This window comes from Oncorhynchus keta, chromosome 15, assembly GCF_023373465.1.
Source record: "Oncorhynchus keta strain PuntledgeMale-10-30-2019 chromosome 15, Oket_V2, whole genome shotgun sequence".
NCBI lineage: Eukaryota > Metazoa > Chordata > Actinopteri > Salmoniformes > Salmonidae > Oncorhynchus > Oncorhynchus keta.
In genome coordinates, this window is record NC_068435.1 from 15,232,903 (window position 1) to 15,259,192 (window position 26,290).

Consider the following 26,290-nt stretch of genomic DNA (forward strand, 5'->3'; position numbering starts at 1 on the left):
ATGCAACAAATTAAATATATACATTTCTGGGAATAATATCTACTTGTTAGGAAATTACCAATTTGAAAAGATACTTGAAATTAAAAAATAATTAATTTGTTGCTATTGCGCATGTTTCTGACCACCTTGTTGCCGTGACGTTACATGTGAAGGCATCTGCAGTAAGGGTCAAAGATCCTCTTCCCATTGGGGGGCTGGCTTCTCACGGAAACACTAGTGACCCAATGAGCATTGTACTGTGTGTCATTCTACGATTGTCCATCTTCTCCTGTAGCCAATGGAGCATCAGTCAAGAAGACGAGGAACGCCCATACACGGACTAGGAACAGAAATGGAGTAGATGGACTTGTTATCTTATACCGCAGCTCTTGTTACGCTAAGTTGCGTGCTAAGCTAGCAATCAATGAAGTACAGTATGCTTTGTAATTCGATGCAACACATTTTTATTAGTGTCTAAGTCAAAACTAATTTGACAAGTAACATATCTTTATTTGATTGTAGCATATTCTATTCAAATTTGTAAACAACCAGTGATTTCTTAGCTACGACAAAACACCTATAATAGTAGCTAGCTAACGTTAGCGAGTTGCTAGCTGGAGAGACAAGCTTGGCTAGTTAGCTAGCTGGTGGTCAATTGCTAGTTTATTAAATACTTGGAAATGACTTGGAATTTATGTACATATTCGATGTACTTTGTAATCTTTATTTGAGAAAGCCACGGCTAAATATCACATTTCATAGCTAGCTAAGCAGGTTCGTGTTGTTGCTAGCAGATTTTCCACACGCATCAGCTAACGTTAGCTAGCAACTTTTTTTTTTGCCTGTGTCGTCCTTCTGGGGTGAAAAGCCACCATGGACAAGGTAACGTCTCTATAATTTATTTTAAGTAGTTACCAAGCTAAACATGTAACAGTTACGGTATGGGAGGGGAGGGGGTGGGGGCAGTTGACTGCCAACTAACGTTAGTTGGCTACAATGTTTTTAGTTTGAACTCGCTTACGTAGTTAGTAAATGTGTTTTACTTTTGGATCCTCAACTGACTTAGATAACTGGATATGACAGTTAGAGAAGAGACATATTGGGCTTGTATCATGAAACATATTGTCCCTTGCTAACTACTCATCTTATTTATTAGCTCACTAACTAGCTATGTCATTTGTGTAGGTACAGCAATTGCTCAGGTGGCTATCCCAGGAACATGTTTCCCAATCCTACTGTTCAGACTTGAAGCAGCCTAAAAAGTTTGAAAAGTCTGTCAGCCTGGGTCATTTCTCACATTTCTCGCCACTTTTCCTAAACAGGCAGATTTTTTAAAAGGACTACCTGTCTTCAACAAAAGCAATTTCAGCAGATTTCACGCAGACTCTGTCTGCAAAACTTCAGTAAGTGTTATACTAGCCATACAATTTCTGTACGTCAATGCAATCTCAAATGAATGGGATTGTTTGGCATTTCACCTGTATTGGAGATCATGAATTGCTAAAGTCCAAACTAGATGTTGTGCCAAACAATGCCATCATTTAGTTGATTTGTTATATTTATTGATGTTTGAGACTTATACTTGATTTAAACTCTTTATCACTGATTTCTGTATTTGTTTCAGAACCGGAGGCCCTCTGTGTATCTTCCAATTCGGGAGTATCCATCAGAACAGAGTGAGTGTCCCCTCCGATTCAAATGGTACTCTGACACAGTATCTGTGCTGTTGCCACAGTGTCTGTGCTGATGTGTACTTTGGATGAGAATAGTGTGAAGTTTGAGTAATAAAGGTTACACATTATTGATCTATATTTACAACATTAATGCATTCTTTGTGATTTATATTGGTTTTGATCTAATATATATATTTCTTTCAAGTCATTGTCACAGAGAAGACAAATATTCTATTGAGATACCTTCACCAACAGTGGGACAAAAAGGTAAAGTAATGGGAAAATTGATACCTTGGAAAGTCATAATGTATTGTTCCTTTACACAATATGGACACTGTATTGCTTCATATATGTTAGCTAGTTTTCCAAACCCTCTCATGTCTTAACAGAATGCAGCTAAAAAGCGGGAGCAGGAACACAGTGAGGGGGAGAACACTGCACCTCCGCGGAAAATTGCCAGAACGGACAGTCAGGAGTTGAATGAGGACTCGTAGAGTGCTGTGTCCTCAACATGCAACACACACACAATTATGGATAGAGAAGCACACAAGCAAAGTGCATTTGACAGACAGGACAGACCACTGCCTACATTGTTCAACATGAACTTGGGACGCTGACAGTTTTGTCTCTTTGTATTGTATTTCCTTTTGTATTTTTATTTTCTTTCCCTTAACTTCGATTGGCACATAGCTGAAAAGTTCTGCCTTGATAACAAAAGGCACAATAACATTATCTCCTCCCCCTCAAATTCATTGTTGCTTGACCATGTTTCTACATTTCTATTGCTCTGTTTGCTTTCATTAATTTACTTGTACTTCATCTGTGCTTTGACCTGTGTTTTTTAAAGTCATGTCCATTTAATCAATTAAATTGCATGCCATTTATATCCTTCTGGGCTTGGAATGAATACAATATGGTCTCCATTGCCTCTTAAGTTTGTGATTATACTGTTACACTGAAAGATGCATGAGAGATCCCCAACAATTATTACGATGACTGGAAAATGACGACAGTGTTTAGACGTTAGATTGAATTAGTCTCAGGTTGTTATGGGGAATGCTGTCTCAAAAGGCTGTATTCTTGAAGGTGTTGATGTCTCTCCTGGTTTGAGTGATTAATTGCCTTAATGGAAATGTGTTTATTGGTCATTTAAGGAACCTCCCTCTGTTTACATTGTGATGTCATTGGAGGAAATACACACTGTTAATGAGAGTGTGGATATGGAGAATGCTTCCACGGGGTCATATTGGGGCTCATTTAAAGGCATACCAAATGCAAACCTTTAGAGCTCGCCAGCTTGTACTCCTAAAAAACTGAGCCCCAAAAGTGTTGTATTCCTATGGGAGAAAGAATGGGGTTTTGGGATAAATGGTTTAGGACATCGTAACTGTTTTGTTCAATGAGATAATGCGTAAGTTAACATGACTTTTTTTGAATTATGAAGCCTTTATGTCCTTGTTTTAATTACATAAATGCTTAAAAATCCACAAAAAGTGACGTTAGCTGATTAATGTTAATTCATAGAAGAAAATGTATACGATTTAAGCCTGTGTTTACCACAGACCTTATTTTTCGGCATTTATCCAAAACCCCTCCCAAAACCATATTCATTTCCCCATATGCTTTGGCCAACGAGCCATGACTGAGTTAGTGCCTACAAAAAGACGCCATCACTATTGCTCTCTATACAGTATAAAAACAGACCAATTTTGTAGCAACGCATAACAAATGATGCTCAATGTGTTTGTCAAAACTTTGTTTCCCCTTAGACTCTAGCAGCTAGATTGCCATCACATCTATAATTATCTTGAAACAGAAAAGTGTTTGTGGATATAACACTTATGACTGTTAACATGGTATGGCTCCACAAGTAAACGTATAGCAAGCTGCCAAGACTAAACTTGGCTCAGGTACTTTGATGGCTCCACAAGTAAAACCATAAGCTGCTAAATTGCAACTTGGCATAATTGATCTGTGTGAACCTATAGTATATGTCTTGCTTTAGTCAATATGTGGGATACATGTGCAATTCAGGTGTATAGAACCTTGTCTCAAAGTTGTCTGCCGTATAAGGGTGTTGTTAAACTGTTAATGTGGGGCATAGTTGTGTTTGTAACATTATCGACAGCTGTAAATACACAAGCGGAGAGTATTGTTCCTGATCCGCTCTCTCTATCCTTCTGCTGCTACTTACAAAGATCTGGTATTGTCTAATGAGTCGTTAATCCTGTCCAAAACTATGGGTTATAAAGTTTGTGTGTATATGGTTTGCTTCTTCAGACCATTATTAAGTAATAGTTCAAGGACTTGCAGGGTCCAGAACCTTTAGATCATTCGATCCTTGTATCTTACCTGTTTGAATGCATGTACAGTTTAAACTCTGCAGGCCATATGTTTAAGGTGGTGTCAGCTCATCTTGTTTGAGTTGATCTTGAGGCTGGCTGACGATCAGCTACCATTTATGTTCCTTGGTGAAGCTAGCTGTCTACATGTGTTAATGTTGAGAGTTCTTTCCAAAGGTAGACACGTGTTTTGAAGATGATGCACTCCCTCCCTCATTCAGTTCTCAACCGTAAACTGTGTGATGACCTGTATAGACATTGTGTGCTGTGATTTAAACTGTGTGAATGTGGGGCCATGCCATATAAAAACACTTGTCTTGGGACCTTACTCCTGTTGATTTCAATGAAAACGCTTTAAATATTTGACCATGAAATTTTGAGGTCATTTTTTGACCATTGACTTTTCCAATGGGCAAAAGTTTATTGATTGTTTCTCTTTAAAACCAACAGCTGCAAGCTAAAAAAAAAAAACATTTTGGGGGGTTGATTCCATATGGCAATGACCCTCTGCAAAGATGTGCTTTCAAGAGTACTTTATGTTTCAATACTTTGGATCGTTGGTCTCAATAAAGTGATCTGGGAAGTGTCAAGTTGCTGATGAACGTTTGTTTGTACTGTCTGAGCCTCCATGACGTTTGTGTTTCCTTATATTGTAATTCACCAAAACATATTTTGCATACACGCAAAGGTGGCTAGTAAATTAATATAACTACAGACGACAGGAATAGGCAGGCTACATGATAAAGTTGCCATGGTAGCTGTGTTAAAAACGTGATGCGTTACATTTTCTGTGGTCTCATGATGAAGTTTATTGAAGTGCGTTTTGCATCATTGAGGTACATTCACTACTTCATGTAATAAAATAATTCATAGAAAAACAAAGTCAAGAAAAATAGAATATCTCTTACAGTCACAGTGAATGTACTTATTCTGTCCTATTGCAGGAATATATGATGGCTTGGTTTAGAAGGTGCTGAATAACTGAAGACATTTATTTCAGGCATGCAGATGATTTGCCATGCTTTTAAGACATCAAATCTGATGAATGGATTGACGAAATCTTTACTGGAAACTGCCATCCAGATCTTACAGGAATGCTTTATGATTATCAGAACCACAAGTCATGCAGTCTTATAACTGTATTTAATGACGGTACTTGGGCTTCATTCAAGGGGTTAAACTGTTACAATTTGTACATAGTATCCACTTATACAGTCAGTATATAGAACAGATATAGCCTATATTTACTGTCATTTGGATTGTGGAGAATTATCTCAAAAGCTGCTGCATTCTGACCTTACATTTCATAATTTAGCTTGTTCAGGATGACCTACAGGAAGTGCATTTAACACGGTGACATTTTAACAAGGATAACAATTTTATCATACTCTCCATCTAACATGGTGACATTTTAACAAGGATAAAAATGTATCGTACTCTGCTTCCCTTTCTTAAACGTTCCATGTTGCCATGACAATGGACTAACACTTGGAGCCAGAGTTGTCAGTATCGCTAGATAGTCTCGTTTCTCCCTTCTCGCTCTCAGACGAGGGTAGCTCCTCGCCTGAAGGAGTTGTGTTCAAGTCCTGCCTGGTGGGCTGGGTGTTAGGAGCGGCCTGGGGGCCAGAATCACCTGGTTTGGACGGCTGAGCTCCGTTTGCACACACCACTGCGCCCTCTGACCTGCTGAAGCTAAACAGCTTCCCTGGGCTGAAGGTCCTGCTGGGGGATTGAGACTTCTCCTGGTTCACGGAAGCAGTCGTCACCACGGTCCCCGGCGCTGGTGTTACTGACAACGGCTCCTTCTTCAACTCCGGAGACTTCCGGAACTTGAAGCTGAGGAAACCTGGTAGTTTTGCTTCTGCCCCGGTTGGGGACTGAGGGGATCGGGCCGTGCCCGTAGAGAACTTCCCCTGTTGGGGGAAGATCTGCTTGAGCTTCATCACGTTGTTGTTGCCCAGCAGAGAGCTGGGTCTCTTGGGCTTGTCCCCAGGCTTGCCCTGTGTCTTGTCGTGGTGGTGCTGGTGGTCAGCCTTGTGGTACTCGCTCTCCTGCCGGGCCTCGGCCTGGAGCTCAGCCTGACGCTGCAGCTCCTCCTCCTCACGCCGCCTCCTCAGCTGCTGCTGGAAGTGCTGCTGGGCCTGATGCTCGTGCTTCTGCATAGGAACAAGGTAATATACAATATGTGGCATAAAGAGAGCAGACACTTTCTATGACCAGCTTTGGTTTGTGTCATGACTGTGTAAAGTTAAACAACATATGCTGACATCAACTTTCATGACTGTATGAAATCTGTTAAGTAATTCAATTACCGTAATTGCTGGACTATAAGCCGCTACTTTATTCCCACACTTTGAACCTCGCGGTTTATACAATGACGCGGCTAATTTATGGATTTTTCCCGCTTTTGCAAGATTCATGCCTCCGCCAAAAAACTGAGCACCGTCACATAATGTGACGTAAATTGAGCGCGCTCAAACTTCCCATCATTCTGATTACGGTAGTAATTTTTTTCACCCTCATCATGGCAAAGACACGGAGAAATGCATATGATGCAGCTTTCAAGTTGAAGGCGATCGATCTGGCTGTTGGAAAAAGAAATAGAGCTGCTGCACGGGAGCTTGGCCTTAATGAGTTGATTATAAGACTTTGTAAACAGCAGCGTGAGGAACTGACTCAGTGCAAAAAGACAACAAACCTTTCAGAGGGAAGAAAAGCAGATGGCCCAAAGTATTTGCAGCCACTCGACATCAGTGTAAATCGTGCATTTAAGGTGGCGCTCCGTGTTCAGTGGGAGGCTTGGTTGACAAGTGGGGAGAAATCCTTCACTAAAACGGGCCGCATGCGAAGAGCAACTTATGGTCAGGTCTGTCATCAACGGGTTTCGAAAGGCTGGACTGCTGCGTGTTGAAGGGGCAGCATGAGCTCAGCGGGGTATTTGCCTCCGGATGAAAGTGACGAGATCGACAATGAAAACGATCCAACATCGGATGAAGCAATTCTGAGGCTATTCATCTCCGACACCGAAGGAGATGACTTCAGTGGTTTCAGTGCACAGGAGGAGGCTTGGTAGGCTACTGTTTTAATTTTTGTTACAAGCCGTGTTTCGTTAAAGCCTATTTATTTTTGTTACAAGCCGTGTTTCGTTAAAGCCTATTTATTTTTGTTACAAGCCGTGTTTCGTTAAAGCCTATTTATTTTTGTTACAAGCCGTGTTTCGTTAAAGCCTATTTATTTTTGTTACAAGCCGTGTTTCGTTAAAGCCTATTTATTTTTGTTACAAGCCGTGTTTCGTTAAAGCCTATTTATTTTTGTTACAAGCCGTGTTTCGTTTAAAGGCTGTGTAAAGTTCATTTGTTTCAATGTACCGGTAGGCACCTGCGGTTTAACGACATGTGCGGCGTATTTATGTACAAAATACATATTTTTTAATAATTCAGTGGGTGCGGTTTATATTCAGGTGCGCTTAATAGTCCAGCAATTACGGTATAATGACAGTGTTATGTAGGCCAACGTTACTGGAGAGTTCAAGTGAAGTGTCAGAGGCATATCCTTTTGATGCATTCAGTACAAAAAGATGCCCTGATGGACTCAAACATACTACAGTGTCTGTATGAAGCCTAATGCAGGCATACACGATTCAAATATTTTTTTTAAACGCTAAGGAGACACAAACTTGGAGGATGATAGTGATAGACACGGACAGTATATAACAGCTTGCTCTGTGGATTTGGCCAAGTGTTTCAACCTATGCAACTGTACCTTGAAAGCCTCCCTTCGACGGTACTCCAGTTTGGCCATCTGGTCTGCGACCCATCCAGGGATATCAGGGATGGCCACATGGATGACGTATTTGAGGAGGATGGCAAAATGCTGTCAGTCCCAAAACAACAAAGAACAGACTGAGCAAACAGTGACATAAAAACACAGAAAAGTGTAATTCATCTATACCAGAGTGGAAAGAGTGTGACGATGCCATGCTGGGTGTGTGATGTGTAGAGGGAGCTGCTTGATCTTTTCAAGCCGGCAAGATCAGTTGGTATAGCCTAAGACTCTTAGTCACAGGGTTGTGGGTACGAGCCCCACGTTGGGCTCATGCCTTTCAACAGCTCTTGTTCTTCTCAATTACCTGTCAAGTCTTTTTCAATTTGAAAAAAGACAGCACAATATGCATCTACATTATTGTACAACGCTGAAATTGATTTTCAAAACGAAATGCCGTATTTGAGTGAAGGCTGTTGACTTAAACAGCCCCCCGCATTGTTTTATAGTCCGTACTCTGTGTGATTTATGTACAGCCTCCTTGGTTTTGAGGAAGGTGCTAAAACACAATGTCCACTGCATTATTTTACCTCCAGTACCACAATGGAGATGATGACCATCTCTGGGCTCAGCCAGGGGAAGAGACGCTGCAGCTGACCACACTGGCCAATGAGGTAACAGTTCACCATGATGGCTATCAAGCCCATGGCCTCCATTGCAGTCTGCACACAGAAAGAGAAGAGATTAAAATATCTCAGAGGAAATTATCTTTATGAAAGAAATAGCCGTTGTCTTGCTTTTTTGAAGAATTGCATGATTTTAAAATGGTTCTCCAAGTTAAAGCTTAATTGCAGGTGAGGTAAATATGTATTTAAATATATGTCCTGGGACATACTGTACCATGATAAACTCATAATTGGAGAATAGGAGTGATAATCTATGATTTTTGCCTTTTAAATCACAATGAATAAGATTACAGGCACTAGGGGGAGCTGATCCTAGATCAGCACTCCTACTCAGAGAACTAGAACTAGAAGCACAAGCATTTCGCTACACTCGCATTAACATCTGCTAACCATGTGTATGTCTTTGAACACGAGCCCAGATGTGAGCGACCACTAACCTGCCACTGTCCGATGCTCTCCACCCTCTGGCCAAAGGGCCTCTGCAGGCCAGTACAGAGCTTCAAGGCGTCACTCCGGATCTCTATAATGTTGTTGATGAGTGCGCACATGGCAGCCAATGGGAAGGCAGAGGAGAAGAGCACGACGTAGCCAAACTGGATGAACATCTCCTGGTAGTCCTGCAGGGTGTCCTGTTGGGTCAGAGGTCAAAAATCTAAGTCATATAACTGCATGGGCTGTCATTGAATAGCATTTGTGTTTAAATCACTTTTTACTTCAAATCTGAATGAACTATGCTTTGTAGGCACCAAATAATAACTCAAGTCCATTCAAATGAAACTAAACATGTGTACAATATAACCTAATGCACTGTGATGCATTGATACACAGACAGCAGATCCAGTTCATAACAACAGATCTGACAACTAAGCCATACCTCATACGTCTGCATGCAGCTCTCCATCTCTGCTTGGGTAAGGATGACAGACTTGGGCTCCTCAGGCGGGTCCATCCAGGACTTTGTGGATTCTTTCTCTGGGATTGGATTTTTCCGTCTCTGACATACTACTGTGTCATAGCCACTTGGTGGGGAGACACTAGTCTCCTTGGTCTCAGATAACTCATAGTCACTGTCATCATCGCCCATCTCAAAGATGCTGGAAGGATCCATGCCCTCCTCCACCATCGTGGGACTGTCCTCCGGGAAGCTGTCCTCGGGCTGGGTCACTATGGCAACGTCCCTGGCAACATCCACCTTCTCATTGAAGCTAATCTTCCGCTGCCTCAATGTGTCATTTATGTCCCACTCTTCCTCTGTGAACCTGTAGCCAGCCTTTAGATCTCCTCTCTTGTTCTGTTCTGTCTGTCCATTCACAGGATGTGTGGCAAGGCCTTTGGGGCCTAGCAGTGATTGGATAGTCCATGAAGCCTGGGCCTTTCCTAGAGCCAGGCGGCTGTACTTGATCACTATGGCCTGGAGAACTTCCCACACGATCTTTGGAGTAAATACTCCTAGTTTGTGGTGCTCGTACAGATAAGGCTGGAGCACCTCCTTGATGTTCTGGAGAAACTGGCGGAAGATCAGGAGAGTGGCTAGCATCTGTGAAGAGATCGTTTGAGTGATTCTGTATTGCTGTTCTTTCGCGAGAATAATTTTGTACAATCATGTTTTCCATTTTTCAAACCTAATTGACAGATTTTACCTCCTTTAGTCGCTCCATGTCCTTGAGGTAGAATCCGATGTAGAAAAGGCTAAGGTAAGAATTTATAAACTCAAACTGCAAAATGAAGAGAAGGAGTCTGAATGAGACATGACATTTATAAACATATATACAACAGTGTTAGTCAATAATACACCCTTTGGATAATAGAGAACAGTAGGAATAAAATAAACATGAAAAGTCTAACTTACAAAAAACATTTTAATGATGAGATTATTCTCATAGGCACTCTGAAGTCTGTAGTTCTCTGTAACAAAGTGATAAGAATCATTAAAATACATCGCTCCATTTGATACTGATTACTGAACAAACCTGTATGATCACTTTGTACTAAACCTGAAGAGATCAGAGCCAGTATTCGTAAAGCGTTTCCCTTGTAGATGACATGAACAGGGAGGGACCTGATCCCAGATCACTACTCCTACTCTGAGTCGGGCCCTCACTGCTAGTCTGGAAAACCTGACCCTAGGCAACACAGAGGGTCTGGTTTCAATGATGGAATCTTTTGGCATAGAGGAACTATGTCACTGCCTACGTCGTTCAGGGGAAAATATCCCGGGGACTCTCCCATCAAACCACGAGGCAGACATGCCAGAATGTGGCGATTCAAAACATAAGTGTGCAGGCAAAACCAGTACAGTTGTTTTAGTGAAGGGTAGTTGATGTAAACTAGCCATTTGTGAAATGCACTCTAAAAATAACCTCTGTGATCTCAGTCTTGCTAGCTACTATTTAGTATTTTATAAAAGCGGATAAAGTAGTGATGTAGGCAGTGACGTGGTTCATGTCATAAAGAGTTCATCATTGAAACCAGATCCTAGTCGCTGTTGCCTAGGTCAGGTTTTTGAGATGACCTCATTGCTCTGATCATTCCTCACCTGTTGCTCATATCAGTGAATCTCAGCTGAACGGCTTACCCATATCATTGAGCCAATGGGCAATCTTCCTATACACCTCACCACATACAGTCACAACGATGGCCAGCAAAATTTTAGGAATGAATCTTGTGATACTGGGTAACTCCTTAATTTCCATCACAAACTCCTATAAAAAGAAAGAAGAGATCAACCCAAAAAAATAGAAAAATGTAATTACAGCAAGACAGGTTAATTAACCCTCGAGCCATTATCTTTGATCTTAAAAGCGCTTATCCCTGAAATGTTGTGATTTAAACGGCAGTACACACTAACCATTTCTGACACTAAGGGATCCTATAGAGCGATTGTAATTTAAAGGACATATTCCCACGTTAGTCGAGACTGCATTTACGGTAAAAGTTGCATTCAGTGCATTCAGAAAGTATTCAGACCCTTTTTCCACATTTTGTAACTAGTCTCCCAGTCCCTGGTGCTGAAAAACATACCCACAGCATGATGCTGCCACCACCATGCTTCACAGTAGGGATTGCGACAGGTTTCCTCCAGACGTGACGCTTGGTATTCAGGCCAAAGAGTTCAATCTTGGTTTTATCAGACCAGAGAATCTTGTTTGTCATGGTCTGAGAGTTCTTTAGGTGCCTTTTGGCAAACTCCAAGCGGGCTTTAATGTGCCTTTTACTGAGGAGTGGCTTCCGGCTGGCCACTCAACCATAAAGGCCTGATTGGTGGAGTGCTGCAGATATGGTTGTCCTTCTGGAAGGTTCTCCCATCTTCACAGAGGAACTCTAGAGTTCTGTCCGAGTGACCATCGGGGTCTTGATCACCTCCCTGACCAAGTACCTTCTCCCCTGATTTCTCAGTTTGGCTGGGCAGCCAGCTCTAGGAAGAGTCTTGGTAGTTCCAAACTTTTTCCATTTAAGAATGATAAGAGGCTAATGTGTTCTTGGGGACCTTCAATGTGGCAGAAATGTTTTGGTACCCTTCCCCAGATTTGTGCCTCGACACAATCCTGTCTCAGAGCTCTACGGACAATTCCTTCAACCTTATTGCTTGGTTTTTGCTCTGACATACACTGTCAACTGTGGGACCTTATATAGACATGTTTACTGCTGCTCTTTAATTATTTGGTACTTTATTTCTTATTTTGTTAGGTATTTTTCTTAACTGCATTGTTGGTTAAGGGCTTGTAAGTAAGCAATTCACTGTAAGGTCCACACCTGTTGTATTCGGCGCATGTGAGAAATACAATTAGATTTGATTTGTGTGCCTTTCCAAATCATGTCCAATCAATTGAATTTAACACAGGAGGACTCCAATCAAGTTGTAGAAACATCTTAAGGATGGTCAATGGAAACAGGATGCACCTGAGCTCAAGTTCGAGTCTCATAGCAAGGGGTCTGAATACTTATTTAAATAATGTATTTCTGTTTTTTATTTTTAATACATTTGCAATCATTTCTAAAAACCTGTTTTCACTTTGTCATTATGGGGTAGTGTGTGTAAATTTGATGAGGAAAAACATTTATTTTATCCATTTTAGAATAAGGCTGTAACGTAACAAAATGTGGAAAAAGTCAAAGGGTCTTGAATGCACTGTACAGTATGTCGGCTCAATCGGAAATTACATGTACATTTTTTTTGCGCAATATTGTACTGCTGAACCTCCGCGTTATGGATTGTATCGAGCCCTAACGATACTTAGTGCTTTTTGACGAAGGAGCTCCTTTTAAACATGTCAACAATAAATATTATTATAGAGAATTAAGCTGCAGTCCTCAACCTTATTTTAATACTTCAATAGTGGACTATGCTTGATTCCGATGGCTAAGGGCTTGCTTCAATCTGTAGCACGGTTTAAATTTAAAGGTAATTTCCTACTGTGCCGACATATGCAGCGTTTACCAATGCCTTTAAATGTCAATATAGCTATTTTCTGTTGATTTCTGTCTCTTACCTGCATCTCCAGACAGACAAGCATGGCCAGGAAGACAAAGCCGAGACAGAGGAGACAGATGGGGAGGCTGACCATCCACCTGAAAATCGTCCTCTTCCAGGGTGGGTAGTAAAACTCCTCACAGTCTGTTATGGGGCTACACCGCTTTACACCCTGAAAAACACACACATAGTCAGACACACACCAACTAAAATGCTAACGCCCAACGTGGGGCTCGAACCCACGACCCAGAGTTTCACACGCTACCAATTGAGTTAGCCGGACCTAAGGAGGACAGAGACAACTTCCCCTTTAGAAACCCCAGGACCCCTTGGAATTCACACAACACTCTCCAAACCTATATCTCATATTACTTATCCTGGCCCTGTAGACCCGTAAACTCTGGCCCTGTAGACCCCTAAACTCTGGCCCTGTAGACCCCTAAACTCTGGCCCTGTAGACCCCTAAACTCTGGCCCTGTAGACCCCTAAACTCTGGCCCTGTAGACCCGTAAACTCTGGCCCTGTAGAACTGTAAACTCTGGCCCTGTAGACCCGTAAACTCTGGCCCTGTAGACCCGTAAACTCTGGCCCTGTAGAACCGTAAACTCCGGCCCTGTAGACCCGTAAACTCCGGCCCTGTAGACCCGTAAACTCTGGCCCTGTAGACCCGTAAACTCTGGCCCTGTAGAACCGTAAACTCCGGCCCTGTAGACCCGTAAACTCCGGCCCTGGGACAGCTGTATGCGGTTGCTGATGGAATACTTTGGCCATTGTCCTGAAGGAACCAAACAGCACGGGTAGTAATCTAAGATCGGGATTCAATCCAAGATGTGTTGTAGAGCGCTGTCGACAATGTGTCTTTTAAAGGCAATGTTCTCAACGTCTGCAGACATTCATGGTAACAGGGCAGATTTCAGCTCAATCGGAAAGTATCTTTAAATGTCAAGTGCTCTACAACGTGCCCAGATTGAATCTCGGCCCAACTCTGAATGAATAGGATGCAATAACAAGACGCTCACCCGAAACTGGGGTCTAGGATCTTCAAGGGACTCGGCAGGAGTGTCCAGTGTCCCCCACCTGTATGCTAGCTCGGCTTCTCTCCGCTTCCACCTCTCCAGGAAGAGTGTTGCCCACACCACGTTGAAGAGGGCAAACACCACACAGCAGATGTCCTGGCTGGTCTGTGGGGGAGTGGAGAAGTGAGTGAGCCACATGAGATACATACAGAATACGGGAATCTTTCTACTAAATATCAACAACAAATAACACTGGAAATGTATCACAGAGCACAGAGATGGTAAGTGCTATGGTGGGTGAAATACAGTTTTGTAGTCTAGGCCAACACATCCATATTTTTTCACATTAATTTTTATGTGGTGATTAGGAGAGAAAACACATACAAATAGATTCCAACAAATCCAATCAAATCAAATGTATTTACAGTGGGGACAACAAGTACTGGAGACACTGACGATTTTGCAGGTTTTCCTACTTACAAAGCATGTAGAGGTCTGTAATTTTTATTATAGGTAAACTTCAACTGTGAGAGACGGAATCTAAAACTAAAATCTAGAATATCACATTGTATGATTTTTAAGAAATTAATGAGCATTTTATTGCATGACATAAGTATTTGATCACCTACCAACCAGTAAGAATTCCGTCTCTCACAGACCTGTTAGTTTTTCTTTAAGACGCCCTCTTGTTCTCCACTCATTACCTGTATTAACTGCACCTGTTTGAACTCGTTACCTGTATAAAAGACACCGGTCCACACACTCAATCAAACAGACTCCAACCTCTCCACAATGGCCAAGACCAGAGAGCTGTGTAAGGACATCAGGGATAAATTGTAGACTTGGACAAGGCTGGGATGGGCTACAGGACAATAGGCAAGCAGCTTGGTGAGAAGGCAACAACTTTTGGTGCAATTATTAGAAAATGGAAGAAGTTCAAGATGACGGTCAATCACCCTCGGTCTGGGGCTCCATGCAAGATCTCACCTCGTGGGGCATCAATGATCATGAGGAAGGTGAGGGATCAGCCCAGAACTACACGGCAGGACCTTGTCAATGACCTGAAGAGAGCTGGGACCACAGTCTCAAAGAAAACCATTAGTAACACACTACGCCATCATGGAACGCAAGGTCCCCCTGCTCAAGCCAGCGCATGTCCAGGCCCGTCTGAAGTTTGCCAATGACCATCTGGATGATCCAGAGGAGGAATGGGAGAGGGTCATGTGGTCTGATGAGACAAAAATAAAGCTTTTTGGTCTAAACTCCACTCGCCGTGTTTGGAGGAAGAAGAAGGATGAGAACAACCCCAAGAACACCATCCCAACCGTGAAGCATGGAGGTGGAAACATCATTCGTTGGGGATGCTTTTCTGCAAAGGGGAAAGGACGACTGCACCGTATTGAGGGGAGGATGGATGGGGCCATGTAAAGCGAGATCTTGGCCAACAACCTCCTTCCCTTAGTAAGAGCATTGAAGATGGGTCGTGGCTGGGTCTTCCAGCATGACAACAACCCGGAACACACAGCCAGGGCAACTAAGTAGTGGCTCCGTAAGAAGCATCTCAAGGTCCTGGAGTGGCCTAGCCAGTCTCCAGACCTGAACCCAATAGAAAATCTTTGGAGGGAGCTGAAAGTCCGTATTGCCCAGCGACAGCCCCGAAACCTGAAGGATCTGGAGATGGTCTGTATGGAGGAGTGGGCCAAAATCCCTGCTGCAGTGTGTGCAAACCTGGTAAAGAACTACAGGAAACATATGATCTCTGTAATTGCAAGCAAAGGTTTCTGTACCAAATATTAAGTTCTGCTTTTCTTATGTATCAAATACTTATGTCATGCAATAAAATGCAAATGAATTACTTAAAAATCATACAATGTGATTTTCTGGATTTTTGTTTTAGATTCTGTCTCTCACAGGTGAAGTGTACTTATGATAAAAATTACAGACCTCTACATGCTTTGTAAGTAGGAAACACTGCTGATTTTGCAGGTTATCAAATACTTGTTCTTCCCACTGTATATAGCCCTTCTTACATCAGCTGATATCTCAAAGTGCTGTACAGAAACCCAGCCTAAAACCCCAAACAGCAAGCAATGCAGGTGTAGAAGCAGAGTGGCTAGGAAAAACACCCTAGAAAGGCCAAAACCTAGGAAGAAACCTAGAGAGAAACCAGGCTATGAGGGGTGGCCAGTCCTGGCTGTGCCAGGTGGAGATAAAAGTGAGTCATTTGAATAGCTACATGTAGTTCTAGATCTGTTTGTGCTATCTTGCAAACTCCTACACTATGTCATTGTCAGATTATGGACAAGGCTAAACTACATTGTGTATGATACAGTCTTAGGAAAAGGTGCTACTTAGAACCTAAAAGGGTTAAAGAACCACATTTGGTTCTAGGGATATCCATTTTTGCTCCAGGTAGAGCCCTTTTGGGTTCTATGTAGATCCATTTCCACAGAGTGCTCTACATGAAACCCCAAAGGGTTATACCTGGAACCAAAAAGGCTTGTACCTGGAACCAAAAAGGTTATCCTATGAGGACAGCTGAAGAACCCTTTTGGAACCCTTTTTTCTAAGATTGCACTACTGACAGGTACACTACTGGTCAAACATTTTAGAACACCTACTAATTCAAGGGTTTTTCTTAACTTTGACTATTTTCTTCATTGTAGAATAATAGGGAAGACATCAAAACTATAAAATAACACACATGGAATCATGTAGTAACCAAAAAAGTATTTAACAAATCTAAATATATTTTATATTTGAGATTCTTCAAAGTAGCCACCCTTTGCCTTGATGACAGCTTTGCACACTTTTGGCATTCTCTCAACCAGCTTCATCTGGAATGCTTTTCCAACAGTCGTGAAGGAGTTCCCACATATGCTGAGCACTTGCTGGCTGCTTTTCCTTCGCTCTGCGGTCCGACTCATCCCAAACTATCTCAACTTAATGAAGGTCAGGGGATTGTGGAGGCCAGGTCATCTGATGCAGCACTCTAGCATTCTCTTTCTTGCTAAAAAAAAAGCCCGTACACAGCCTGGAGGTGTGTTGGGTCATTGTCCATGTTGAAAAACAAATTATAGTCCCTCTAAGCCCAAACCAGATGGAATGGCGTAACACTGCAGAATGCCGTGGTAGCCATGCTGTTTAAGTGTGCCTTGAATTCTAAATTAATCAAAGACAGTGTCACCAACAAAGCACCACCACAACATAACACCGCCACCTCCATGCTTTATGGTGGGAAATACACATGCGGAGATCATCCGTTCACTCACACAAAGATACAGCGGTTGGAACCAAACGTCTCATTGGACTCCAGACCAAAGGACACATTTCCACCAGTCTAATGTCCATTGCTCGGGTTTCTTGTCCCAAGCAAGTCTCTAATGAACTTATCCTCTGCAGCAGAGGTAACTCAGGGTCTTCCTTTCCTGTGGTGGTCCTCATGAGAGCCAGTTTCATCATAGCGCTTAATGGTTTTTGCGACTGCACTTGAAGAAAGTTTCAAAGTTCTTGAAATGTTCCATATTGACTGACCTTCATGTCTTATAGTAATGATGGACTGTCATTTCTTTTTGCTTATTTGAGCTGTTCTTCCCATAATATGGTAAGAAGCAAATAGGGCTATCTTCTGTATACCCCCCTACCTTGTCCCAACACAACTGACTGGCTCAAATGCATTAAGAAGTAAAGAAATTCCACAAATTAACTTTTAAGAAGACACACCTGTTAATTGAAATGCATTCCAGGTGACTACCTCATGAAGCTGGTTGAGAGTGTGCAAAGCTGTCATCAAGGCAAATGGTGGCTATTTGAAGAATCTCAAATATAAAATATATTTTGATTTGTTTAACACTTTTTTGGTTACTAGATGATTCCATGTGTTACATTCATAGTTTTGATTTCTTCACTATTATTCTACAATGTAGGAAATGTAAAAATAAAGAAAAAGCATTGAATGAGTAGGTGTTGACCAGTGTGAGATCTCCATTAGGTAATGTGATGCTGCACCACCTACCTGGTCAGCCTCAGCCAGGATCCACAGCAGGAAGCCGATGACTGCAGGGTACAGCATGGAATTGGTGTAGAAACCCAGCCAGGCAAAGTACATGCCAATCTTCACCCCAAAGTAATCACAGATGTCATCTGACTCACAGACATGACACCAACAACATGACAGACAAAGACAGACACAATGGGTTTTTGGCTTCAGTTAGTAAATTATATTTTAAAGAAATGTGTATCTTTCCATTGATATTGTATTTGTAGTGCAAATTATATTCTCTTATTCTATGATAGAATGATGAATTAATTGTAACAATTAAGCATGCTATATTGTCTCAACAGGTGCTGCTCACCCAAAGGCTGTCTCTCACAGACAGCTTGGACCCATGACGTCATCAGCTGACTGAGGATCCGTTGCTCATGTAGAGGAAACACTTGATAGATTACTCCTCTGGCCATCAGCTCTGGAACTGATCAGTCAATAACAATATGAATATGAATTTGAATAACAAAGCTGTCTCAGATTTTATTGTGATGCTGAAGAGTCAGGCAATGAGTAAATACAAAAACAATTGTTTACTGATTGGTTGTCCCTCCAGGAAGTGGAAGTTGTGAAGGACTTCTCCTTGTTTGGCTCGCAGGTTGTCCAGCCAGTACTTGATGATGCTCTGACGCTCCTGAAGAAAAGATGTGATCGAACAACCACAGAGTTTGTGGGAACAAGGTAAAAATCAGCAACAGGACATATATCAGAGCTGTTTAAATATGTTTGGAGATCATAGCCATAACTGATAGGAACCTGGGAGGTGAAAAAGCACAGCTCGCTCTCTATGTTCTCGTATATATTATCCTCTGCACAGGAAAACCTATGTGTTCCACCTCCATACTGTGGTTTGACCACTTTGCGCATCCCCGTCAGCTCTGCACCACGCAGCAAGCTGAGGAGAGGAAGACAAGAGGGGAGAAGGACACAAGCTTTATTTGACAGTCCTGTTTCAGATGCTATTTACCTGGTCCCATATCTGACTGTTCTGTCTTGTCAACTCCTCCTATGGTCATTGTCAAACCAACCATTGCAACAGAGCACAAACAGATCTGGAACCAGGCCACTATTTATGAATGTGATGTTTACGAATTATGTGGTAACAATATTTTTTTATTTCACCTTTATTTAACCAGGTAAGCTAGTTGAGAACAAGTTCTCATTTGCAGCTGTGACCTGGCCAAGATAAAGCATAGCAGTTCGACACATACAACAACACAAAGTTACACATGGAATGAACAAAACATACAGTCAATAATACAGTAGAAAAAAATAAAATAACGTATATATACAGTGAGTGCAAATTAGGTCAAATAAGGGAGTTAAGGCAATAAATAGGCCATGGTGGCGAAGTAATTACAATATGGCAATTAAACACTGGAATGGTAGATGTGCAAAAGATGGATGTACATGTAGAGATACTGTGGTGCAAAAGGAGCAAAATAAATAAATACAGTATGGGGATGAGGTAGATAGATGGGCTGTATACAGATGGGCTATGAACAGGTGCAGTGGTCTGTGAGCTGCTCTGACAGCTGGTGCTTAAAGCTAGAGAGGGCGATGGGAATCTCCAGCTTCAGTGATTTTTGCAGTTCGTTCCAGTCAGTGGCAGCAGAGAACTGGAAGGAAAGGCGACCAAAGGAGGAATTGGCTTTGGGGGTGACCAGTGAGATATACCAGCTTGAGCGCGTGCTACGAGTGGGTGCTGCTATGGTGACCAGCGAGCTGAGATAGGGCGGGGCTTTACCTAGCAGAGACTTGTAGATAACCTGTAGCCAGTAGGTTTGGCGACGAGTATGAAGCGAGGGCCAGCCAACGAGAGCGTACCGGTCGCAGTGGTGGGTAGTATATGGGGCTTTGGTGACAAAACGGATGGCACTGTGATAGACTACATCCAGTTTTCTGAGTAGAGTGTTGGAGGCTATTTTATAGATGACATCGCCGAAGTCAAGGATCGGTAGGATGGTCAGTTTTACGAGGGTATGTTTGGCAGCATGAGTGAAGGAAGTTTTGTTGCGAAATAGGAAACCGATTCTAGATTTAATTTTTGATTGGAGATGCTTAATGTGAATCTGGAAGGAGAGTTTACAGTCTAGCCAGACACCTAGGTATTTGTAGTTATCCACGTATTCTAAGTCAGAGCCGTCCAGAGTAGTGATGCTGGATGGCCGGGCAGGTGCGGGCAATGATTGGTTGAATAGCATCCATTTCGTTTTATTTGCATTTAAGAGCAGTTGGGGGCCACGGAAGGAGAGTTGTGTGGCATTGAAGCTCGTCTGGAGGTTAGTTAACAGTGTCCATGGAGGATCAGAGAATCACCAGCAGCAAGAGCAACATCATTGATGTATACCGAGAAGGCCCGAGAATTAAACCCTGTTAGGTAACGACCATATAATTAACATTTAACCATTACAATTCCGACATAAATGTCATGTAAGAAGTGGAGTGTCTTACTTCTCAAATGTGGTTGTAATAAAGAATGCGTAGCCCTGTGTGTGTTGATGCTGTCGGATCTGGATTGTAACTTGTGGGATTCCCAGTCGGATGTGGTTCAGCAGCCATAGCAAGGTGTGGTCGTCTATGGTGTCTACAAAGGAGTAAATTGTCAGTTTCTATGTCAGAATTTGTATTTCATTTATTTAAATCTATATACAGCCACAGCCCAATTGCCATGAATTAATACTGAACCTCTGTCACAGTCATTCAATGCTTGACATTTTTTTAACACTTCACATTCTAGTAATTCATCAGGCTGATCACAGACTCTTGGAACATTCAAATAAGGAGGCTGCATCAACAACATTCTTCAATGCTTGACAGAGGTAGCAACGGTAACCGTGGGAGGGTGGACCCATGAAAAGGTCAATACAATCAAATGAGGTAACCGCCCTAGTGTTTATGGGGTCTTCATTTCATCCCATCCTGCAAGAATGAGTGCAATAATTCATATCCAACCCAATTTTAGTTGGGATCCATGTGGCAAACTTGCTTTGACCAATGAGATCCATTTGTGTGAACCCACACAGCATGTGTGCAGAATTATAGAGTGCCTAACTCTGAAACAAACATACAGGTAATGGATATTATTCAATCGTCCCTGCGGACATCAACGAGTGATTGGCTCATTGCCCACATCGGCCAATAAGACTCCCCCTCGAAGTTTCCCTTCATGATTGAGGAGACTGAACTGTGGAAGGTGAAGGTGGTGATTTAGCGTACCTGAGAATGTCATTAGGATATCACAGTCTTCCGTGGGCACCATTTTCAGCCAGGATTTATGGGACATGATGTACTGTCTGGCCTGCGAGAGGCGTTTCCCAAACAAATTATCTAAAGGGGAAGAGGTAGAGGGGAGGAGAGAGAGAGAGAGGGAGAGAGATCCACAATGAGAGGGTGCAGGCCAGACAGCAGGCTGTTAGATTAGTGGAGTCTGCCACTAGCAGTCAGTGTAGTCAGCTCAGCTATCCCCAATGAGACTGTCTGTACCTCAATCTAGGTTGGGCAAAACTAAACATGCCGATGTTCGCCATAGCAATCTCACTGGAATAAAGACCTCCATTCCTGTCATTATTGAAAGATATTGTGATATCTCAAAATAGGCCTACTTAAATTACCTTTTAATGGCGTCAGACCGAGGCTCTGCATCTGTCCTCGTGCTCCTAGACGTTGGTGCATATTACCCAAGTGCAAGCCTCTGGCTTCCTGTTAAGGCTATTTCAAGGTTTTACTGCTAACCTACAAAGCATTACATGGGCTTGCTCCTACCTGTCTCTCTGATTTGGTCCTGCCGTACATACCTACACACACACTACGGTCACAAGACGCAGGTCTCCTTATTGTCCCTAGAATTTCTTAGCAAACAGCTGGAGGCAGGGCTTTCTCCTATAGAGCTCAATTTTTATGGAATTGGCTGCCTATCCATGTGAGAGACGCAGACTCTGCCTCGACCTTTAAGTCTTTATTGAAGACTCATCTCTTCAGTAGGTCCTATGATTGAGTGTAGTCTGGCCCAAGTGAATGGAAAGGCACTGGAGCAACGAATTGCCATTGCTGTCTCTGCCTGGCCGGTTCCCCTCTCTTCACTGGGATTCTCTGCCTCAAACCTTATTACAGGGGCTGAGTCACTGGCTTACTGGTGCTCTTCCATACCGTCCCTAGGAGGGGTACGCCACTTGAGTGGGTTGAGTCACTGATGTGATCTTCCTGTCCGGGTTGATGGCCCCTTTTTGGTTTGTGCTGTGCGGGAGATCTTTGTGGGCTATACTCGGCTTTGTCTCAGGATAGTAAGTTGTTGGTTGAAGATATCACTCTAGTGGTGTGGGGGCTGTGCTTTGGCAAAGTGGGTGGGGTTATATCCTGCCTGTTTGGCCCTGTCTCTGAGTATCGTCGGAGGGGGCCAGTGTCTCCCGAATCCTCCTGTCTCAGCCTCCAGTATTTATGCTGCAATAGTATGTGTCGGGGGGCTAGGGTCAGTCTGTTATATCTAGAGTATTTCTCCTGTCGTATCCAGTGTTCTGTGTGAATTTAAGCATGCTCTCGCTCTCTTTTTCTTTCTTTCTTTCTCTCTCTGAGGACCTGAGCCCTTGGACCATGCCGCAGGACTACCTGGCCTGATGACTCCTTGCTGTCCCCAGTCACGCTGGCCGTGCTGCTGCTCCAGTTTCAACTGTTCTGCCTGTGGCTATGGAACCCTGACCTGTTCACCAGATGTGCTACCTTGTCCCAGACCTGCTGTTTTCAACTCTCTAGAGACATCAAGTGCGGTAGAGATACTCTGAATGATTGGCTATGAAAAGCCAACTGACATTTACTCCTGAGGTGCTGACCTGTTGCACCCTATACAACCACTGTGATTATTATTATTTGACCCTGCTGGTCATCTATGAACATTTGAACATCTTGGCCATGTTCTGTTATAATCTCCACCCGGCACAGCCAGAAGAGGACTGGCCACCCCTCATAGCCTGGTTTCTTCCTAGGTTTTGGCCTTTCTAGTTTTTCCTAGCCACCGTGCTTCTACACCTGCATTGCATGTTGTTTGAGTTTTTAGGCTGGGTTTTCTGTCCAGCACTTTGTGACATCAGCTGATGTAAAAAGGGCTTATAAATACATTTGATTGATTGATTGATTGATTGATTGATTGATTGATTGATTGATTGATTGACATGTGTGACAGATGGAGAGGGAGGATTTTGCCAAAATGCCAAATCCTCATTGTCAGCTTCCCCATTCTTCTGCCCATCAACAAGGCCAAAGCAGTGTGTTACTGCATTCCTCTGTCTGAAAGTTAGGAATGGAGGGCCTCCCGGGTGGCTCAGTGGTCTAAGGCACTGCCTTGCCTAGCTGTGCCTCCAGAGACTCTGGGTTCGAGCCCAGGCTCTGTTGCAGCCGGCTGTGGCCGGGAGGTCCATGGGGCGACGCATCCTTGCCCTAGCGTCGTCCGGGTTAGGGAGGGTTTGGCCGGTAGGGATATCCTTGTCTCATCGCGCACTAGCGACTCCTGTGGCGGGCCAGGTGCAGTGCACGCTGATCAGGTCGCTAGGTGTATGGTGTATGGTGTTTCCTCCTGGATGTGTGCTGTCTTGAGTTGTGTTTCGGAGGACGCATGGCTCTCGACCTTCATCTCTCCTGAGCCCGTACAGGAGTTGTAGGGATGAGACAAGACAGTAACTACTAACAATTGGGGAGAAAAAGTGGGTAATAATAAAAGAAATGGACACAGATCATCCCAAAACAGAAAGTTTTCCTAACATGATAATTTTCTACATTGGCATGATTGAAAAAGAGTTTGGCTCCTCTTGTACAACACAGGGTCTGTGTATTTAAGTTGTTTGTACAACAGAAGATAATGCACACAGTATTTACTCTACTAAGTTGCAGTACTTGTATGGTAGCTTTGACACACTGCAATTGAAAACCAACCACTACATGGGAAGTACTAAACACAGGATCTGCTGATTTTAAAGTGTCCAACATAATCCAGTAAAACCACGTGACACCAAATAAGAATGAGAAACATTGACTGGCAACATCCCATAAATGTTCTGTTACTGACATGTCCTGTCCTCTAAAATGCCCTGCCATCTCTCTGTCTCTCTCTCTTTCACTTTCTCTGTCTCTCACTGTCTCTCTCTTTCTTTCTCTCACTGTCTCTCTCTTTCACATTTACACCCACACACACACCACTAGGCTGATTTAGGGGTTGGGTTAAATACAAAAGACACATTTCGGTGGACGCATTCGGTTGTGCAACTGACTAGGTATCCTCTTTCCCTCCCCTAACGTGTGAGCCATGTCTAGCTTGTGAAGTGAAATTAATCTTGTCACTCTAACCAGGTGCCACTGTAGGGCTTTAGTTATGAACAGCATCAACTACTCTATCATTCCCCATTCTTACACAACTAAATTGTATACTTTTATCTTCACTGCCAACACTGTTTAAACCTAGGTACTGCTATAGTGCTGGGACTGCTAGGTCTACTAGTAGCAGCGTGTCAAAAGCCATCTATCAGCAGATATAGGAAATAGGGTCATGTTCCTTTGATTGTACCTACTGACTTTACTGTGGTGCTCTTTTCCTAACCAACACTTTTACTTTATTACTTTCTGCCCAATATAAATTACAGGCCAGTTTTGTGTGTGTGAGTATGTGTACTGAATGGAGGATAATAGTCTGTCTGTAAAAAAAAGTAGAAATGCAGTCCAAAGCCTACTGAATGTGGGTTATCCCCATGTCCCCTCATTCAATAGCATATCTGGGCCTGTATTCATTAGGCGTCTCAGAGTAGCAGAGCTTATCTATAATCTACAAGGCTAAACTGATCCTAGATCATCACTGTACTCTCAGACGCTTTATGAATACAGGCCCTGAGCATTGAGTCATTATCCCCCATCACGGACAACTTTAGCATTTTTGCTAATTAGCAACTGTTCAACTACTTGCTACTTTGCAACTACTTAGCATGTTAGCTAACCCTTCCCCTAACCCTTTTAGATAACTATTTGCCTAACCCTAACCCTTCCCCTAACCTTTTAACCTAACTCCTAAACTTAACCCTAACACCTAGCTAACGTTAGCCAATTAGCCAACTAGTTAGAATTCGTAACATAGCATACGTTTAGAAAATGTGTAACATATTGTACGTTTTGCGAATTTGTAACATATTCTGAGTTTTGCTACATCATTAAGTATATAATACAAATTGTAATTCTAAACATATATGAAATGTGTGATGGACATCCACAAATTGACTAAATGGAATGTCTCGGATTTACATATAGAATAATACCAAATGCTCTGAGACCAGTTTGATCTCCATCTCCAAATTGATAATAAAGCCATGTCCTGTGTGTTACAGTTTTTTTTGGCACTGCTGCTGATGACGTTCTTCAACCGTTGCGAAACATACCAGTCAGTTAGCTATCGCCTCTACCACGTTGTGACAGAATTTTCAAAAACAAAAGGAAGTGCGGTAAAATGCGTCCGAGATGGTTCCGATGACTGCCGCTTGCTGTGATATTGTGAACTGTGTTGAGTATTTGCGTAAGAAGTGTGGACGTGTAAGACATGTGTGTGATTGCTTAATGTATGCACATTGCGCAATCCATTTTTTTCAAGACAAAGTTGAATAAAATAGCCACTTTTGGCTACTCAAATCCAACATTAAATATTTAGCTGTTAATCGTAGTTTCCATTTAAACTCCCTTGTTTGACTGCTAGATTACTGAAATAAATAATGTAATCCATTATTTATTACAATACATAGCTGACATCATAACAATATAATAGACTGAAATGCAGTCCCATTGCCTTGGACCCATAGGCTAGGCTACACCTGTGGGACCACAAAAGACAGATGCCACATTCGGCCCTGCTCATCGGAATGCGCACAATGTTACCGGACGCGACGCGACGCACCAAAAACAATCGTGGCATGTAGCCTAATATGAACGGTGTATGAGATTAACCTCAAGTACTGGGGTAAATGGCATTTTGCGTGAATGTTTGAGAATACTGCATCATAGTCTCGTACTACCACAAATAGCATTGATCATTTTCCTCCCTACAACCATCTAACTTGAATTCATGCACCTCACGACGACAAATACTCTATTCCTCAAGACACTCACCCAGGACACCGAACGACATTGAATACGTCTGTTTTTGCTTAGTTATCTTGTCGTCTTCAGTGGGCACCATCCTCTCCCCTACCCTGTCGCCGTCCGCGGTGCTGTTTACAGACGCGGTGGGATCAGGTGCCCCAATCGTCACGATCATGGTGCATTAAAAGACAGCGCTACAACTATGGAAGGTGA

General features: G+C 42.7%; 2 protein-coding genes across 3 annotated transcripts; one reads left to right on the forward strand and one right to left on the reverse strand.

The window, feature by feature from the left end:
• Positions 1-242: 242 nt before the first annotated feature.
• LOC118400388 (DET1- and DDB1-associated protein 1-like) lies at positions 243-4,580 on the forward strand. The gene is made up of 5 exons (XM_035797206.2): positions 243-861; positions 1,302-1,382; positions 1,604-1,655; positions 1,858-1,919; positions 2,042-4,580. The coding sequence occupies exons 1-5, from the start codon at positions 853-855 to the stop codon at positions 2,144-2,146; spliced, it is 309 nt and encodes a 102-aa protein (XP_035653099.1). The 5' UTR covers positions 243-852; the 3' UTR covers positions 2,147-4,580.
• On the reverse strand, positions 4,317-26,290 carry LOC118400389 (anoctamin-8-like). Of its 2 annotated transcripts, XM_052463473.1 has the most exons (17): positions 26,105-26,290; positions 21,194-21,304; positions 20,429-20,561; positions 18,731-18,869; positions 18,512-18,608; positions 18,285-18,401; positions 17,945-18,072; positions 13,933-14,094; positions 12,933-13,085; positions 11,018-11,144; positions 10,292-10,347; positions 10,083-10,157; positions 9,317-9,979; positions 8,880-9,071; positions 8,347-8,478; positions 7,757-7,867; positions 4,317-6,150 (listed from the first exon to the last, which is right to left on the reverse strand). In XM_052463473.1, exons 1-17 carry the CDS (start codon positions 26,250-26,252, stop codon positions 5,476-5,478), a joined length of 3,219 nt encoding a protein of 1,072 aa, XP_052319433.1. In that variant the 5' UTR covers positions 26,253-26,290; the 3' UTR covers positions 4,317-5,475. The 2 variants fall into 2 exon arrangements, with proteins under 2 accessions (XP_052319433.1, XP_052319434.1); XM_052463474.1 differs by lacking the exons at positions 20,429-20,561; positions 21,194-21,304; positions 26,105-26,290 and adding an exon at positions 19,097-19,129.

Excerpts from the sequence above, each read along its gene's own strand:
- LOC118400389 (XM_052463473.1), bottom strand. The coding sequence starts at position 26,252 with ATGATCGTGACGATTGGGGCACCTGATCCCACCGCGTCTGTAAACAGC. Across the intron at positions 10,158-10,291 it reads TCATCATTAAAATGTTTTTT|TTTGAGTTTATAAATTCTTA; the intron begins GTAAGTTAGACT and ends TTCATTTTGCAG. Across the intron at positions 7,868-8,346 it reads TCTCCATTGTGGTACTGGAG|CATTTTGCCATCCTCCTCAA; the intron begins GTAAAATAATGC and ends TGGGACTGACAG.
- LOC118400388 (XM_035797206.2), top strand. Across the intron at positions 1,383-1,603 it reads ACTCTGTCTGCAAAACTTCA|AACCGGAGGCCCTCTGTGTA; the intron begins GTAAGTGTTATA and ends TATTTGTTTCAG. Across the intron at positions 1,656-1,857 it reads GGAGTATCCATCAGAACAGA|TCATTGTCACAGAGAAGACA; the intron begins GTGAGTGTCCCC and ends ATTTCTTTCAAG.